Source organism: Typopeltis vanoorti, chromosome 12, assembly GCF_054136105.1.
Source record: "Typopeltis vanoorti isolate ZY-2024b chromosome 12, IOZ_Tvanoo_1.0, whole genome shotgun sequence".
NCBI classification, from domain to species: Eukaryota; Metazoa; Arthropoda; class Arachnida; order Uropygi; family Thelyphonidae; genus Typopeltis; species Typopeltis vanoorti.
This window is the reverse complement of record NC_143560.1, coordinates 16,678,117-16,697,390: the sequence shown is the minus strand read 5'-3', so window position 1 is coordinate 16,697,390 and position 19,274 is coordinate 16,678,117. Positions and strand designations below refer to the sequence as shown.

The following is a 19,274-nucleotide window of genomic DNA, read 5'->3' as shown; positions in this document are numbered from 1 at the left end:
CCATTCAGACCGTTTTGTGGCTTCTTTTGATTTCCACGTGCTTTCTGACATCCCAGAGCATTGGCCAGAACATTGTGGCCTGTCCCCTTCATCGCTTAATGGCTTATTGCACTTGATACAGCTCATTGTGCTTGACCTTTGCTGTCTTGGTGACCTTTGGACTTTCTTCCCTTTAGCGACTGCCAAAACAGCATCATTTGTCCTAATATAATAATTTACCATCTTCACTATACATCACACCTAAATAGCTGAAATGTTGTACTTGTTTGTAGTTCATTAGGATGTCATTGATGTTTCAATGATTGTGCTTATTTTTTAATGTTTGTCTTTTTATTGCTGATTTTTATACCAAAATTACAGCAGTTACTCAATTTAGTAAGAGAATCCTGCAGATGTATTTACATTATCATCATCAAATTCCTGTCATGTACCCTCAAGGAGTGTACAGGATATGATAGTACTACATGAAAAATTTACATCATTACTAACTTCCTATCTACAATTTTCCTCCAAATCAGTCTGTTACTCGACAAGACTTCAACAATATCAGATCTTATATTTCTATCGTTTAAGGCACTTTGTACCATATCAGTCCACCTATATCCTGGTCCTCCTCTGGGTCGTTTTCCTGCCAACCTGGCAGAGAACACTTGTTTTGCTAATCTTTCCTTGCCCATTCTGTTTAAGTGACCATACCACCTGAGATTAGCTCTGCTAACGCGTTCCTGGATGCTGACAATATCAAGTTCTTTCCTAATATTCGTATTTTTAATATGATATTGCCATTGATGCCATCTGTTCACGCCTCTAATCTTTCTCAGGACTCTCATATCTGCGGTCTTTAGTCTTTGGACAAGTGTTTTACTTCTGACCCAGCTCTCAGATCCATAAGTTAAAACTGGTTTGAACACTGTATTGTATACAGCTAATTTATTGTTCCGACTAATTTCTCTCTTATTCAATTGACTTCCTACCATACCAGCTTTCTTGATTCTGTTGTCTGTTTCCATATTTAATTTACCATCTTCACTAAAAATCGTGCCTAAGTAGCTGAAATGTTTTACTTGTTCCACAGGTTCTCCGTTCAAAACGCAGTTGACATTTTCAACGATTCTGCCTATTTTCATTGTCTTTGTCTTTTTATTGCTGACCTTCATACCATATCTATTACTGCAGCTATTCAATTTAGTCAGAGAATCTTGCAGACTTGTAGCATTTATTTAGAAGTATAGCATTGTTCACATAAAGGAAAGAGCTAACATTAACATCTACAATTTTGATATGATGTTTAATAACACTCTCCTCCATAATGTGATCCATATAGATAATGGTTAACAGAGGGGATAATGTACATCCTCGTCTCACACCAGATTTAACATTAAACCATCTTCCTGTACTTCCTTCAATTCTAACTGCTGACTTACAACTCAAATAAAGACTAAGTATTGCTTGATATAATGCCCCATTGATACCATATAACTGTAGCGTATTGAATAGCTTCTCTCTTGGCACCTTGTCATATGCCTTTTCCAGATCGACAAAACTTAAATACTGATCTTTGTTATATTCCCATGATTTCTCAACTATTTGTTGTAAAGTGAAATCTGATCCTGACAGCCTCTCTCTATTTGGCCTGAATCCAGCTTTTTCTTCACCAAGCTTTTCTTCCACAATTCTTCTCAACCGTTTCTCAAGTATACTTGCATAAATCTTACCAGGAACAGTCGGTAGGGAAATACCTCTGTAATTCTCACATTCAGTTTTATTTCCCTTTTTATATATATGGGTACTATGAGAGCTCTACTCCAATCATCGGAAATTCATCCCTCTGTCCAGGCCCTCTGAACTATGCAGTGCAGCCACTGTAAGACTTTTATACCACCATACTTCAGCATTTCTGGTTGAATATCATCTACTCCTGCTGCCTTTCCACATTTCAGGCCTTTGATGGCTTTTTCTACTTCAAGTATAGATATGTATTCCTGACTGTATGCCTGTTGAGTGTTTTTTTACCACTGTACTATAACTGCTTGTTGTGATAGTACAGTGATAAAAGCAAGTTACGACTGTAAATTTTTTAGAAATTTTTCAAAGTAATTACTCCATACTTCAAGGTTATCTTTTTCTCCTGTTTTCATGTCACCTTTGTCATCTCTAACTCCTTTTACAGCACTCTTTCCTCCATTTCTAAGATTCTTCAACAACCCACAATATTTTGCCACCTTCTTGATATTTATTTTCTATGTTCTTGCCAAATCCTCCCATGACTTTTTGTTTAGCTAGTTTTACAAAGTGTTTAGCTTTCTTACATTTGTCTCCGTATTCTCTAAGAGCACAAGCTGACTTATTTGCCAAGAACTTTTGATATGCTTTCTTCTTTTCCTTCACTGCCTCTTTAACTTCCTCTGTCCACCATGGAGTTCTGATTTTTCTATCCTTGCAGACAACCTCACCACATGCCTCTTTGGCTGAATCAATCAGGATTTTCTTCAAGGCTTGCCACTAAATCTCCAAGGTTTGGTTGCTGTTCTCAAACTCCTTCATTTTTTCTTCAATAATCTTTGTGTATTTTAGTCTACAGTTCACATCTGAGAGCTGCTCAAATTTTATTCGGTTTAAAACTTTCTTACATGTTATTCTTTTCAATATGAAATTCAATTTTATCCTGTTCAAGACTAAATAGTGATCACTTCCAATTTCAAATCCTCTGTACACTCTGGTGTCCTGCACCCGGGAGAGAACATCACTATCAACAATAACATAGTCAGTGAGACTTTTCTTATTCCCTGCCTCTTCTGTCCATGTGAATTTGTGAACATTTTTATGTTGGAACATGGTGTTAGTAAAAACCAGTCCATGTCCTGAGCAGAAATCCAACAGGTATTTGCCATTATTATTAGCTTTGCTCTTTTCTCCAAATTTTCCCAAAATACTTTTGTATGTCTGACAATCATTTCCTACTCTGCTATTTAGATCCCCAACAAGGACCAACTTTTCCATTTTCATTGTGTCAGTTGCTTTTCTAAAGCTTCAAAAAATTCCTCCATTTCTACCTTAGTAGAACCTTTTGTGGGCACAAATAAGTCTCATTGTCCAGTTCTCCATTCTCATATTTGCCCACATCACTCTACTTGAGACTGCCTGCCATTCAATAAGATTATCCTCGTATTTAGTGTTGAATACTATGCTTCCCCTTTTTTCCTTGATTGTCATTGCCTGAATAAATACAAAATGCTCAGAAAGATCTCACTAGTTTTGTCTTTTTTGTTTGAATCACCCCTGTTATGTCGATCTGGTACTTATCTAATTCCTCAGCTAGCTCCATTTCTTTGCCATTTTTAACCAGGCGACGCCCCGGCCGGCATGAAATTTTGTCATGTTGTACCATCGTTTTGTATTTTGGTTTAAGCCAGTAAGCATACAATTTGGTGGGCTAAATCCCAAATTGCCAGATCATCCTTTTTCATTCACTATCCAGGTAGATACCCAACAGGGTGCACCACGAGAATGTGAGGATTGGACATTAGGTCAAAAGCCCTGGTTGGTTCTCTGCATTCCTTTAAAGGCTATATGGAGGTCTCCTCCTGGTTATATAGCTTTGTCCCTTAAGCATCCCAGATGTATTTACTTAAGAATATAATATCTATAAAGTTAAGAGCTGAGAATATTATTAATTTTGATAAATTTAATGCCACTTTCTTCATAATGTGATCCATACTGATGATGAATAAAAGTGGAGATGTGTGCCTTGTCTTGCACCTGGTTTATCAAAACCACCATTATCTATATCTCTTTCACTTCTAACTGCTAACTTACAACTCACATATAGACTATGTATTGCTAGATATGTCTTATTTATACTATATAATTGTAGCGTTTTGAACAGCTTTTTTTTTTTGGCCCCTTTTCATGTGGTTTATCCAGATTTACAAAAGTTTAATATAAATCCTTGTTATAATTCCCATGATTTCTCGTTAGTTGTCTTAAAGAGAAATCTGATCGTGATAATGTCTATTTGGCTTGAATCCAGCTTGTTATTTACCAAGCTTCTTTTCCACAATTTTTTAGCCTCTTCTCAAGTACATTTACATTGAGTACATATGTACTTGTTACCAGGGATGCTCAATAGGGAAATCCCTGTGTAATTCTCACATTTAGTTTTGAAAGTTTATTTTTCACTTGGTTAGAGTATAATAAATTTAGTTTAATCCTTTATCCAAGTGTGAGCAAACAAAGTTTGCGCCTGAAAGTATCTTCAGGACTAAGGGTAAGGTGATACAACACCAGGGCAACTCGTTGCAAAGGTGTAGCAAGCTACGAACACTCCTGTCCCAGTATCTCCATTAATGCAAAACACATCTCCTTGCGGATATGTCTAATGTTATGCATTAAGGGAAGGGCCACTACCCAGACTAGTTTCGACCTTTATTGAGGTAGAATGGGAGTTCATGTCTCTCATCATTGGCCTTTGGAGAATAAAGCATGCTGAGGATCAGCAGACAGTAAAAGAGGAGTATGATATAAGATAGAGTAGGATAGTAGGAGGTAAAAAGAGGCCTCAGTCAACCTGTTTAGCCTTATTGGCTAATTGGTCTGTAACATATAATCTCAATTTACCTGTTCAGAAAAGGTTAAACATAGACTTTTGTCTATAGTTCTCATATTATTTTATCTAAAGTAATGATTTACTCCAGTATTAATGGAGGTTCTTTTTATGTTACTAGATATATCCTTATTTTTATTCCAGGTAAATATATATATATATATATATATTTTTTTTTTTTTTTTTTTTTTTTTAAACAGGATGTAAATAATAGGACCTGTTTAAATATTTATTTTAAATCTAAAATAACGGGACTTAAGGTCCGGTAAGTAGGAATGAATAGGAACTTACTGAGGAACTTGTATACCTGGTACCACTGGGACTTAGAATGGGGAAGAGACTGGCCCGGGAGATGCCGCTCACGAGGAGCGGCACCGCCTCGCAGTAAGCCTTCGCCGCCCGGTTCTCAGCTCTCCCCCCCCTTGTTTGGAGTAAAGAAACCGTGCCAGCGAAAGCTTTGTGGCTAGGGGAAACAGAGTGGTTATTCTTTTTCCTGGGGTGGGGGGGATGGTGGGTTTTTTTTGGGTTCTAAAGAGATATACAAGGCTTGATGCGTCCCTGTATAAGAAAGCATATTATCGGTGGTTTGCAGTATTGATTCACAAATTTAAAGTCTCCTAGTAAGTGCCTTTCTTGTGCAAGAAATTTGTGTAAGTAGAAAAAGAAACCTTTTCTTATTCTTGCATACATTAAATTTGTGTCTCGTACCTGGGATTTTTTCCGTACTTTCCAGATGTGATATTTTAGTACATTGATTAGGAAGATAGTGAACTTTTGGTTTTTTTGGACTGGTGGCGGGAATTGTAGTCGTACTACCTCTTCTACTGTCAGCATGGGGATTCCCAATGCTGTGCTGAGTCTCCGCCAGATGCGTTGGGCTGGTGGGCAAAAATAAAAGAAGTGGTCCACCGTTTCCACGTCCCGGCAGACATCGCAGAATGGGTCGCACGGGTTAGGTACATACCGGGATTTCACCTGTTTCACCGGGAGCCACCCGTAGGCTATTCTCCAGGCTAGATCCCGATGAAAAGGCTGTCCCCAGCTATTTTTGATGTTTCTGAAGAGAATTTCATTATTTGTACTAAGATTGGGTGTATCACGCCTGGAAAGTTGGAAGAAATCCCAGTATACTGCTTTGGGTTTGTGTGTGAGGATTGCTATTCCTCTGTCTCTGAGTGTTGTGATCGATTTCACTACTGTATGGTACCACTTGGGCACCCCCCTTGCGCGGGGTCCAGCATAGTCCGTGATCCCAAAGAGGGGGAGGAAAAGTCCTATAAAATATCTAATTAGTAGGCCAGAAATGTGGTTGGAGTTTAAGGCCTTCCGTACGGTTTTGAACGTGTTTGCTTGTAGCAAGCTTCTGTGATCGGGCAGAGCATAACCCCCTTCTTCCTGTTTGAGTTGTAGATATTCTTTCTTTACTTCGCGTTTTCTCCCATTCCAGAAGAAATCCAGGAGTTCTTTTGATAATTTATTTTCTTGTGCCAGTGTGATGCCTGTGATATTGACAGTGTGCATCAGCATTGGGGTGACGATTGTTTTTATTACTGTCGCTCTGCCATAAAAGGAGAAGAAGGTTGGTTTGAAGAGCCTTATCCTTTCCCTGCTTGTCTCCTGCAATTTTTGGATTGGTAGTGCTAGGGTGTCTGAAAAGGGCACGCCTAGTATAGTTAGAGGCTGTGTCTGTAGCGTTAAACCGTAGGGAAGTCCAGTGCTATGGAAATTTCCGAAACTTTTGATTTTGGTTTTTTGTGCGTTAACGCGAAGACCACTGACTATGCTGAATTTTTGCAGCGTGTGCAGATAGATATAGATGGACTCAGAGTCTCTGAGTGTAGCCACTACATCGTCTGCATATGCCACTATTTTGCATTGTCTGGAGCCTTGGGGCAGTGGAATACCGTTAATTGCGGGGGTGTTATCAATTCTTTTGATTAGGGGTTCTAATACTAGGGAGAAGAGGAGGGGGCTTAGCGGGCAGCCTTGCCTAACCCCTCTCTTTATGCGGATTGGTTCTGTTAGAAACCCATTAATAGATAGTTGGGTCGTGGCTTCCGCATACATGTTTTTAATTGTACGCCGAAGTCTCAGGCCACGCCTGTTTTTAGTAGGATGTTCTGCAAGTACCTGTGGTTGACGCTGTCAAACGCTTTCTCCAGGTCGGTGGAGAGAAGTGCCAGGGGGTATTTTTTCTCTTTGGCCAGTTTGATCAAGTCTCTTAACAAAAAGAGATTGAATTCCATAGATCTACCAGGGATCCCATAGACCTGTGAGCTTGTTATTATTTTTTCGATACCACCCTTAAGGCGCGTGCAGATAATTTTTGCAAAAATCTTGTAGTCTACGTTGGTTAGGGAGATTGGACGCCAGTTATTCGACAAAGTCCGATCTCGGTCTTTCTTGGGGATAAAGATGGTGTGGCTCTTAACGAATTCCTCGGGGATGTTTCCCGAAGTGAGGAATTCGTTAAAGATGTTTATTAACGCTGCCAATGCAAATTCCCAGATAGATCTATAGAATTCTATCCCCAGTCCGTCTGGCCCTGGGGTCTTCTTTGTTTTCATCATTCTGTACGTGGCCTTTAATTCGGCTGCAGTTATCGGCCTGTCCTGCAGGGCACTAAGATGATCGGGAAAACGTGTTGCGTCCCACTCACTGAAGTCATCCGTGCCCTGCCGGTCAGAGAAGATACCGATATACTGCTGATGAAAGTGACCGAGTATTTCGTGGGTTGAGCGTAAAATCTGGCCCTTCTCGATCTGGTGAATCGTTTTCTCATCATTAGCCGCCACCCGTTGTTGGTTGTAGAATGCGGCGGAAGGTGTTTCCAAATGTCTGAGATAGAGTCTCGTTCGAAAGTCGAGGTCCTCGACTCTACTCTGCCGCTCTTGCTGCAGTTCTATTTCTACTTGTCTGATGAGATCTCTGCAGGGAACTCCGCTCCGTTCGTTTGTCCGGTACCAGCCGAGTTCCCTGTAGAGATCCCTCAGCCATTTGCGTTTTTGGTAGGCCCTTTTGCGTCCACATTTTTGGAACAGTTCCCTAGCCTGCCTCTTGAAGGTCAGCCAGTTTTCCCAGTCCCAGTTGGTGTTTGTCCATCCGTCACAGAGGTTCTGTAGCTGGTCGCTGAAAAGACTGGGGAAGGTAGGAGGGAGCCTCCAAGGACCTCTGGCTGTTTCCATCACCTCTGGGAGCGTGATTTTTAGTATGACCATCTTGTGGTCGGTTGTCAAGTTATGCACTGCGGTGTGACGTATCCTCTGAACATATTGTTCCAGGTTTTGGGACACGTACACCCTGTCTAGTCTTGTCGATATCTGGCCGCGGCCCCATGTAGTTTCTACTTTGGCGGGGTTATTCCGCCTCCAGATATCGACGAGGTCAAAATTTATACAGCATCGATTTAAAGCGGCAATGCCGCCAGTTCCGTTGTTTGCGTTCCCTCCTATTTTGTCTAGATGTGTGTCTTCCACACAGTTCCAGTCTCCTGCAACTATTAGGTGTTCTGCTCCCAGGAGATAGTTTTCAAGGGCAGAGAAGAAACCACTTCTGTGGTATGGATTGTTCGGGGCGTAAACTGCAGCAAGTCGGATGGTACGGCCACCGTACTTCCAGTCCACCGTTACTAGGCGTCCTGTGGCGTCTTTTTGGACGTTGAAGAACCCCCCGCGATTGGGGGGCGAATTAGTATCCCCACCCCTCGCGAGTGAGTGTCCCCGAAGCACCAGTAGCTGGTGACCGGATAGCTTCTTGAGAAGTTCTCCACGTCCCAATGCTTATAGAAATGGGTTTCTTGTATCAGGAGGATATTAATTTTGTGTGTTAACATTAGCCTCCAGACAGCGCTTTGCGCAAAGGGGTTGCGTAGTCCGTTAGTGTTTAAAGTTGCGATTTTAACTTCCATGTTGGTGTTAGAATGAGGGGGGGCGTTATCTGGTGTTTGTTTTATGAAACCCGGTTCTGGTTCCTCGTCGGAGCTGGTTGCACTTTGAGCATCCGAGACAATGACAAGCCTGTCTGTAGAGTCGCTGTCTTCGTCAGAGTCCATTTCGTGGACTTGGGGTTGTGCCAATTGATCCATTACTGGGGGTAGGCTCTCTAACATTGTAACGTCATTGTCGAGGGGCTTTGCGCCTATTGTTCGACGTTGACCTGTGGTCTCTGTTTCGTCCTCCGATGACATCATGCTGCTTTGTTTCGCTTTTTTCTTTTCCTGTGATTCCGTTTCTCTTGCGCGCTTTGTTGGGGTGCTGGGTGTGACCTCTTCCTCTTTCCTGCAAGCTTCATGGTTTGCCACATTGATGCTGGTGATGTTCTGTGTGTGGCGGCTTGCCTTGGGTATCTTTGGGGTTTTCGTTTCCGTTGCTGCTTCCTTTTCAGCCTGCTGGCCGAACTCCGGAAAATCGCTCCTTGATATTTTCTCAGGGTTCCCGATGGGCGTTGCCCTAATCGGTGTTATGGTCCCTCCTGTTGCTTCTGAGTGTGTCTTGTACGGACGTGTGTCCAATTTGTGGGTCAGAGCCCCACACTTAATACAGGGTTCTGTACAGCTTTCCATTTTATGCTTTGACGATTTGCAATTTCTGCATTGTATTCGAGGGCAATCTGCCCCAAGGTGTTCCTCCAAATTACATCTAAAGCACCTTTTTTTCACACCTGGGTAGTTCACCATTACCCTCGTTCCCCCCAAAAAAACAAAATTGGGGACTTCTTTTTTCATGTCAATCTGGATTTCAACGTCTCCTGTTTTCTATCCTTTATAGTCTGCATACTCCATTGCTTTAATCTCGTGAATTTCCCCCCATTGGCTAAAGAATTTCTTGACTTCAGGTTCGTTCTCTAGGTATTCTAGTGGAAACCTGGTTATTTTTAGCGTTTTTCGTAGGCTCCCTACTAGAAACGGTCTGATTGTTTGTCCACCACAAATGAAACCCTCTAATAATTTCTTTTTTGTTTGTTCGCTTTTGACCACTATTTGAAATCTATTGTTCCCATAAGGTATAAAACCGTATATATTTTCAGCCCCTACTGTTTCGATTAGAGCTCTCGCTAATGCCCGCTGATCTACGGGCTTCGTGAGCTCGATACCGAGCGTCCTAGTTCTAGGCAAAAAATGCGACATGGTTACAGAAATTCCTGACTACTGGGTGTAGAAAGGGAATGTAAGGAGGGGGGGGGGGCAAAATCGAGGAACGTTGGCCGTTCCTCGCCGCAAACAAAGCGATACCAGAATAGACGGATAAAACAGGCAATAAAAAGAAAAAAGGTCTTACCAAAGCTGGGGTACTACTGCGGAATCTGAGCATGGAGCTCTCTTTTCGGGCCGTTGAAACTGGATCTTCTTGAGAGGTAGACGTCTGCCTTCGGCCGGAGCTTTCTCGGGGGTCCTCGGGAACTGTCTCTGGAATCCGCTGCGTTCTGTCGATGTCGATATTGAGGTCTCTTCAGTGGGAGCCAGGCCCAAGCTGAGATACCAGGCAGAAGCATTCGCAGGTCATCTCTACCTATAGGAGTTGCCAAATGGTGTGCCACCCTTTTTTAATAAATTACTCTGGATTTAGAGACAGATGTTGAAAGTTTATTTTTCACTTGGTTAGAGTATAATAAATTTAGTTTAATCCTTTATCCAAGTGTGAGCAAACAAAGTTTGCGCCTGAAAGTATCTTCAGGACTAAGGGTAAGGTGATACAACACCATGGCAACTCATTGCAAAGGTGTAGCAAGCTACGAACACTCCTGTCCCAGTATCTCCATTAATGCAAAACACATCTCCTTGCGGATATGTCTAATGTTATGCATTAAGGGAAGGGCCACTACCCAGACTAGTTTCGACCTTTATTGAGGTCTCTTCAGTGGGAGCCAGGCCCAAGCTGAGATACCAGGCAGAAGCATTCACAGGTCATCTCTACCTGCATTAATGGAGATACTGGGACAGGAGTGTTCGTAGCTTGCTACACCTTTGCAACGAGTTGCCCTGGTGTTGTATCACCTTACCCTTAGTCCTGAAGATACTTTCAGGTGCAAACTTTGTTTGCTCACACTTGGATAAAGGATTAAACTAAATTTATTAATCTCACATTTAGTTTTATTTTATCTTTTCATAGATTGGTGCTGTGAGAGCTCTTCTCCAATCATCTGGAATTCAACCTGCTGATAGTGATATCAGACGACACCTTCTGAGTTGTGCAGTGTAACCACTATAAAGCTTTTATAACTCCATGTTTGGGCATTTCTGGTCCAGTATTATCTACTCCAGTTGCCTTTCCATATTTCAGATTTTTTGTGGCTTTTTCTACTTCAAGCATTGATATGTACTTCTGATTGCTTCTTCTTGGCTGTTTTCTACGATTGTATTGTCTTTCAAAAAAAAATTATTCCACAGACATCTAGAACATCTCCAGTTTTCATACATCTTTTATCATTTCTGATTCCTTTTAATCATCTTTCTTCCTTTTCTAAGTACTTCTTCAATAGCCTCCAAAATATTTTGTTACTTTCTTAATATTCGATTTAGTAAGTGTCTCATTTTTGTTGCCAGTTTTACACACTGCTTCACTTTTGTACATTTTTCTCTGTATTCTCTCATAACACATCCTAACTTGCTTTCCAGAGACTTTCAGTACTTTATTCTTTTTCTTAACTGCCTCTTTAACTTCCTGAGTCCACCATAGAGCTCTGATTTTTATATCTTTTGACAGCTGACAAGATGCCTCTTCTCTCTCTCTCTCTTTCTGAATCATTCAATGTTTTCTTCTATGTCTGCCAGTGAAGCTCAGAGGTTTGCTTCTTGTTTTTAAATTGTTTCATTTTTTTCTTGAATAATATTTGTGTATGCAAGTCTGAATTTCACCTCTGAAAGCCACTTGACTTCGATTCTTTTCAAAACTTTTGTTACACACTTTTTTTTTTCCAATATAACATTCACTTTTGCCCTTCTCAAAATTAAATAGTCATTACTTCCTATTTCATAACCTCTGTATACTCTGGTGCCCTGAACTAGCATTTAAATATCGCTGTCAACAATAATATAGTCAATAAGACATATTATTTCTTGTGTTTTCTCTCCATGTAAAATTTTGCATGTCTTTATGCTTAAGCATGGTGTTGACTAGTTTGTCCTGAATAAAAATACTGCAGGTACTTAGCACTATTATTATTATTTTGCTCTTCTCATCTAGTATGACTTGTGTTGCTGTTTATGGAGAAAAACATGTCTAAAAGTGATAATTGATTAAATTTATTTAACTAATTAGATTATAAGCCAATATTTTGGCTTAGTCACCAAGGCATTTTCTTGGACACAAAGAAATCCTTATAAATACTATGCTCATGCATTCAGGCACATATTCATGAAGTTAAACACAGACTGATTGTGAAAGGCCAGCTCTACAATCCTTCCAGGTGCCTCTACAGTTGCAGTTGTGGAACTTTTGCTGAAGATCTCTCACAGTAATGGTGTCAGATTTTTGGCAATGTGATGCAGCCAAATTTGTTTAGGTTTGGAGAATTTTATATCCTGCTCTAGAAGAATCCATGAACAATTTCTCTGATTTGTATATATTTCTGTATAAGCAGGAGGTTTTTTCCCCATTTGATCTGGTAATCTCTCTGGCAGTCTGTCACTGTGAAATGGCTGTAAGGAATTAGCTGTTCTTCCAGTTTTCCCATAGTATTTAACTTTGCATGAGCAAATGATACTGTAGAAATCAGGATGACCTAGATGGTGAAGTGGATCTCTAGGTGAGTGAGCAAATCAGGATGGTTAATTATTGGCGTGGCCTGAAGGAGGTCTGTACATTATACATTTTAAGAACATGTGGATTTTTTTTGAGGTGCTCTGTGGATGTAGGGGGATAACAATGGATTTTTTTGTGTTCTGGATTTTGAGAATAGGTGTCTAGCTCTTTTGATTTTGTGAAAGGGAAAATGAATCTGATTTAATTCATTGGATAGGCTGCTGTGATCTGAGCATGTGGTTTTGACTATTAGCCAATGCTTGACAACATCATACTGCTGGGTTGGGCAGGGTGATGGTGGATTGGTGGAATGTACCTTCCAGTGTGGTCTTGCTCTTTTTCTCCAAAATTTCTCAAAAAAATTCTTTGCATAATAATCATGTCTCTCTGTGTCAACTTTCTTTTCTGATGCCTTGAAAAATTCAACTTTTTCCTTATTAGAACTATCTGTGGGGCCATAGGAACAAAAAAAAGTCTCATTGACCACTTCCCCATTCTGTTAAAAATTGCCTGACTGCTTCTTCTGTTGATGATACAATCTTGAACACTGCTGACATTGAATTCAAGTGTGTTTCATTATCTGACTTTGTTGACCAACAATGTTGACTATACCTATTATATATGAGCATATTTGCTACAGTCTAATCAAATGCATCAATTTAATGATATCTTATCATATCTTTGTGTTTATACTAACTGGTAAGGAAAAGGATTCATTTCTGATTGGTGTAATTACTTTAAACTTAATTCTTTTAGAATTCAGAAAATGATTGACTCAAGATCAAAGATCAAATAAAATATTTAATAATAATAAACACACACAAAAAAAAAAAATTATCCTGCATATTCTTTTCAGAATAAATATAAAACTGTTTGGATCCAAGCTGTCTAATTACTAGAATATGAGATTTCCTTTTTATAATTATAGAAGAGTAATCATTCATGCACAGACTCATACCATTGTTAAATTTCTCTAAATTAATAAATATTATATATGTTAGCCATGGGTCTACCAAACTAAGTATCCCATTTTTCATAGCACAACTTAACAAAAAATAATTGTTCTTTACACTGAGTTTATAAAGCCTTTCCTTGAAATGTGTGGAGTTTTTCTTCTGAAGTATATCTTCTTCCACAATCTGTTTCACTGAGTATAAGTATTCTCTTACTTCAGGCAATCACCGATTAAGAATTATAATCACAAATTCTCTTTCCTTAATATTTTAAAATTGTATCAGAAAAATTTGGCCCTTTTTCATTTTCTGTACTTTACCATTGTTAACTCCTTCATTTGTCTCTGAATAATAATTAATTTCATTGTACCACTTATATCCTTGAGATGGGAAAAACTTTCCTTTTTAGCATTTTTTTCAAACATTGAAATAGAATAGCTGCTGACTGTCTGTTGTAGTATTTTCTATTAATACATTAATAATCTGTTAGCCATGTGATTCATTTGTTGAGACACCTGTTATGTATATTATATTCAGCTCATAAAGTCTTCTACAAACTTTCTAAAACAAATCCTTGTCTTTTTTCCTGTTTTTTTCTGTGTATTATTACCTGGATCCTGATCTCCCCCCCCCCCAACTCTGGCTGTCTAATCTCCCATGTGCAATTGTTCAACTGAACAGCAAGCAAGAAGATGATATTAATGACTGCAACATTATCATTATAAAAATGAGAATGTATTTTACAACAAAACATAAATATCACTAATTATATATTGAGTTTTATCCTTTATCCCAGTGTAAGCAACCAAAGTCTGCATCTGAAGTACTTTGAGGACTGAGGCAACTCATGGTAAAGGTGGTATAAGTTCTTATACCACCTTTTACCATGAGTAAAATCTTATACTTGCCTTAGTATCTCCCATAATGCAAAGCACATCTCCTTGCAGACATGTATAATTCTATGCATTAGGGGAAGGGCCACTACCCAGACTGGTTTTGACCTTTATTGAGGTCTCATCAGTGGGATCCAGAGCTGGAGATACCAAAGTGGAAATAATGGAGAAGTCATATTTACCTATACAAGTTGCCAAAGGGTGTCACACCCTATTATTAAAATTCTCTGGATTAGAGATAAGTTTATGGAATTTTTTCACTTGGCTATGCTACTAATTATATATTGGGTTTTATCCTTTATCCAAGTGTAAGCAACCAAAGTCTTGCTTGAAGTACTTTCAGGACTGGAGCAACTTGTGGTAAAGGGTGGTATAAGTTCTCATCACTTTCCTTAGTATCTCCCATAATACAAAGCACATCTCCTTGTGGACATGTATAATGCTATGCGCCCTTTACCACGAGTTGCCCCAGTCCTGAAAGTACTTCAGGCGTAGACTTTGGTTTACACTTAGATAAAGGATAAAATCCAATATATAATTAGTAGCATAGCCAAGTGAAAAAACTTCCATAAACAAATACCTGTATTCCTTTTAACAATTTCCATGAACTAAATAAATAACTTTATTGAAATTATAACAAACATCAGGGCTCTGGTGAGTACAATTTAATTGTAAATTTTCATTTTTTTTAAACATGCATAACCTCTAATTGAGTACATAGCAAGTGCCATAGGATGTCGTTATAAAACTAAGAGTTTCAAACATGCAAAAACTATTGTGTGGCAATTCATAATTGTAAATTATGATTATTTTTAGAGTGTCCTCTCTGTAAACACAATTTTTTTCCTCTGATAGAAAAGCACTGTGATCTATCATCACGTACTTGTGTATATCTTTCACCTTGCAGATGAATTATTCCATAATTTAAGTAAACCATCAATGTACATTCTTTGTCCCCACCCCATCTATGTCCATCACCATATTTTGGTGATGGACATAGATGGGGGGGGGGGTGATTACTGTATTCTACTATCAGAATTTACAGCAAAAAGATTTAATTATCCAGAAATGAAACCATAATAAGTTTATTCGCATCCAGGCTGCAGTTAATTAATGTTTTAAGTTCCAATATAGGTCTTTCTGATTTTACAGTGTACTCTAGTGGTGGATTTTGGAAATGTGTATCTGTCAAATATCAGATCTTGGGAAGCAGAATGGATACTGTTAGTTATTTTATCATCATTTAGATTAAAGTCAGCCATCTTATTTATATCAGGAAGTCATTCTCTATCACTGGCCATAGATATCCAAACAAGCAACTAACAAAGCAGTTTATACAGACCAAACTATAGAACTGCAGATAACATATTTATGATTTAGAAATACAAAACACAACTGCTGAGAACTGGAAACATTATTTTCAGTTCTCTTTTTTTTTTTTTCCTTTTCTTTTCTTTTTTTTTTAATGCTAGAAACAAATATTTGACATTTTAAATGTTATCTGACTTCTTGATATTTAAATATGTTGAAATAATTAGTGATGGTGAAGTACAGTTGAAATTATCTTGTTTCTGTCTTGCAATGATTGTAGGTTTTAGTATTGTTGCATATCAATCCAGATCAGAGTATGTTGGATGAAGGAGTTGCTAGAGAAGTAATCAATCGTATTCAAAAGCTGAGAAAAAAGGTAAGTTATTTGGTATATTTCTTAATATATTTGAGATATTGCAAATTAATGTGTAAAATCACACAAAACTTCACAAGAACAAAGAAGGCTCCCACTAAGCAGATTCATACCAGTGTTGATACAAATGAGATACTGAAAATGAATTTAACTTTGGAAATCTCAAGATTATACCAAATTATTAGTAATGCAACATGGAAAAGGAAAAATTCAAAATATTTAGAAAAACAGGAAGGATAAGAAATATGAGCAGCAAAATTAGAAAAAACAAAGCCATGAAGCATGTGAGATATTGAATAATAATAAATCAGATAAGTAAAGTGGAACATAAAAAGGTAATATGACATAGTGATTTGCTTATAAAACAGGCCATTGATGGCCATGTTACTACTTGTTATCCAAGAGTGAAAATCAAAAATATACCAAATGCAAGTGTGAAACAAAATTAACAGAGATGATAGTTCTTGTAGGTACACACAATTTAACTAGTGTTAAATATAGTATGAGAGAATGTGAAAGGATTACTGCTAGAAGTGAGAAGGAAGAGAGAGAGTAAAAAAAAATCATTAGTCTGGTATGACAGTACTGAATTAAGAAAAGGATGGCAAACGATTCAATATGCAGAGTGTGCAGAAGGAATGATTATCTCCTTCATTTTCGGAACACTCCAAACATTTTTGAGCTGATTCCACTTATTGTTGTTTATGTATAATGGGCAGCATTTTTTGGACACATCTGGCACACAATTTCTTTTATCCCAGCTTTTCTGTTACAATTTCATGAATGACTGAGCATGATACTTGCAGGAATTCAAAAGAAAGTTCCATAATTGTGAAACGACGATCTCATGAATTTTCTTGTTCACTCCTTCCACCAAATCGTTAGTCACCATACTTGGCCGGCTACTGTGCTCTTGATCATGAACATTGTTGCACCCATCTTTAAACTAAGACACCATTGCCTAATTTTACTGTCACTCATCACATTAACCTATAAACCTTGCACAGTCGTCAATGAATTTCTGTAGCAGTGTTGTTTTCTGCCAACAAAATCCATATCACACCACGAAACTTGCAACTGATGGGATTTTTTTTTATCACAGCACTTATTATAAATTTTCATAGAAGACAACAAACAATAATGGAAGGAAAGTAAAATGGTCAACACCTAGCAAATGAGTCACTCTGTACATAGATGGACATAGTGCTGCCATGCATGCGCAGCCTCTCTCTCTCTCTCTCTTCCATATTTTATTTGGTAGTAAATAAGACCTGACTTTCTGGATGCACCTCATTCATAAATATCACCTGAAATTCACCTTGGAGTTTAGCAAGCTGTACTTAGTTTTTATTTTGATATTTTATTTTGCTGGTGATAGTGATGTCCCCCCCCCCTGCATGCACCCACTAGCTTAGAACTATTTAAACAAGCATTAATAAGACTGCTTGTAGTGTAGTTAATATCTACACCTACAGGATTTTTTTGGGTGCATCCTAGCCATAATTTTACAATAACTCAGCAACAGCATTATTTTTTCTGAGATAATGACACCGATTCCTCCAATGTCGCAAACTCTGGGAATTGAAAATTGAACCTGAAGAGGCAAGACAAGTTTGGAAATAGCACAAGCTAATAAGATTAACTTCTTCATGGCATATTGTTGAGGGAAGTATTTATTTTTAGTTAAAGATGTGGAAACCAAGGATAAACTATTACAAGTTTTTACATTTCCAAGGTAGCACAATTGGTAGGAATCATTGTAATGGTAGGACTGTTATGTCCTACTAATGGTAGGAAGCTAGGTTAGAAAGTAAAAATTCTGAGATTTCCAATATAATGTATAGAAAGTAGCAATAAAATCCTTATTCATACATTCTCAAAATGGAGTAAAATCAGTAACATAAAAAAGGATATTGCAAGCAAAGATCCCAGCTGGCTGTATGGTGAAGTCACCTTCACATTGGACATGAAGATGCCATACCAAACTTTGTGATGATCAGTACTACTCAAGCTATGGTGAAATATCCAAGAATGCAGAGACAGTGCCTAATTTTGCAATTTGTACAATTGCTCGGGCAGCAACTGCTCCAAGGTTGAATGTTTTAACTGTGTGGAGATCAGATATATTACCCAAACCCTGATGAAATATGAAAGTTTTGAACATTGTATTGCTACCACTTGTCCCCTTAGATCTTTTGCTAAAAAAAGTGGGAGCAATAGTAGAACCTATTAGGGCATATATATTGAAGGTAAATAAAAAAGATCTTCCATTTCAGTTTTGCAAATACAGATAGCTACTGGTGCCTTTTTGCCATCGCCCACTCAGTCTTTATGTTGATGAAAATGAACTGGTTCTATCACTTAGAAGGAAACAGTTATAAACTTGGATGTCTTGTAATGTTTCAAAGCCATTGTCTAGATCAGTGCTTCCCAAATTTATGGATGTTAAGGTCCAATTGGAAAAATTTAAATATTCCACGGCCCCCATCAAAAAAAAAAAAAAAAAAATCGTAATACAGACATATATTATTATAATATTTATTGTATTTATATTCAATACAAAACATGCATAGCGAATATTGCAAAAATCAAATGCAAATATTATATTTTTAGCATCTTACATACACATTTTGACATGGCACACCTAGTCTTAAAACATTTTTAATTTTTTTCATTATTTCATAGCCCCCTCAACAAAACTAACGGTCCCCAAGTTTGGGAAGCGCTGGTCTAGATGATATCACATGGGGAAGAATTATTGGAAAGCTTGAAGATTTTTGGTTATAACAGCAAAATGTAATATACGCACCATGGCAGGTCAGCATGCAAGTCGGTTCCATTCAAGCACAGATACGTGGGTATCTCAACAAACAAAAAATGGCAACAAATTTGTTACAAATGTGTTGCTGCTTTTTTTTTTTTTTTTTTTTTATGTTGAGCCCATACACAAGAGGTTGGTAGATTAACCTATACTACATTAGCACCATGTATGGGTTGGGAAAGAAGGTGCTTGTTCACATTGGATTTGAATGACTGTATATTGTATTCCTCAGGGAACACGTCAAGGGGAAGACTGTTCCATAGCATAGCAGTTGCAGGGATGAAGGAGGAGGAGAAGAAACGTGTTCTGTGGGTTTCAAGGTGCACTGTGTAGGGATGCTGAGCAGCAGCTGCACATATTCCAACGAGCTTAGTACTAAGTGGGGGAATTATTGATGCTATTTCGGATGAACATTTTCCATGGAAATATTTGTAGAAAATGCACAGTACAGAGACTGATCATCTGTGTGAAAGTGGGGGGGGGGTAAGAGATAGGTCATTAATAAGTCTAATTGAGTAGAGCATTTTGAGGGAGCTTTTGGGGGCCCCACCCCATATGTGAGAGCAGTATTCGATGGTGCG

At 38.4% G+C, this 19,274-nt stretch overlaps 1 protein-coding gene across 3 annotated transcripts in view; it reads left to right on the top strand.

Annotated features, from left to right (window-relative positions):
* The window catches only part of IleRS (Isoleucyl-tRNA synthetase), a 410,216-nt gene that overhangs the window by 341,231 nt on the left and 49,711 nt on the right, over positions 1-19,274 (top strand). For all 3 annotated transcript variants that reach the window (XM_090401998.1, XM_090401999.1, XM_090402000.1), the window contains exon 27: positions 15,780-15,875. In XM_090401998.1, the coding sequence (XP_090258124.1) occupies positions 15,780-15,875 (96 nt within the window). The remainder of the gene's footprint in view (positions 1-15,779; positions 15,876-19,274) is intronic.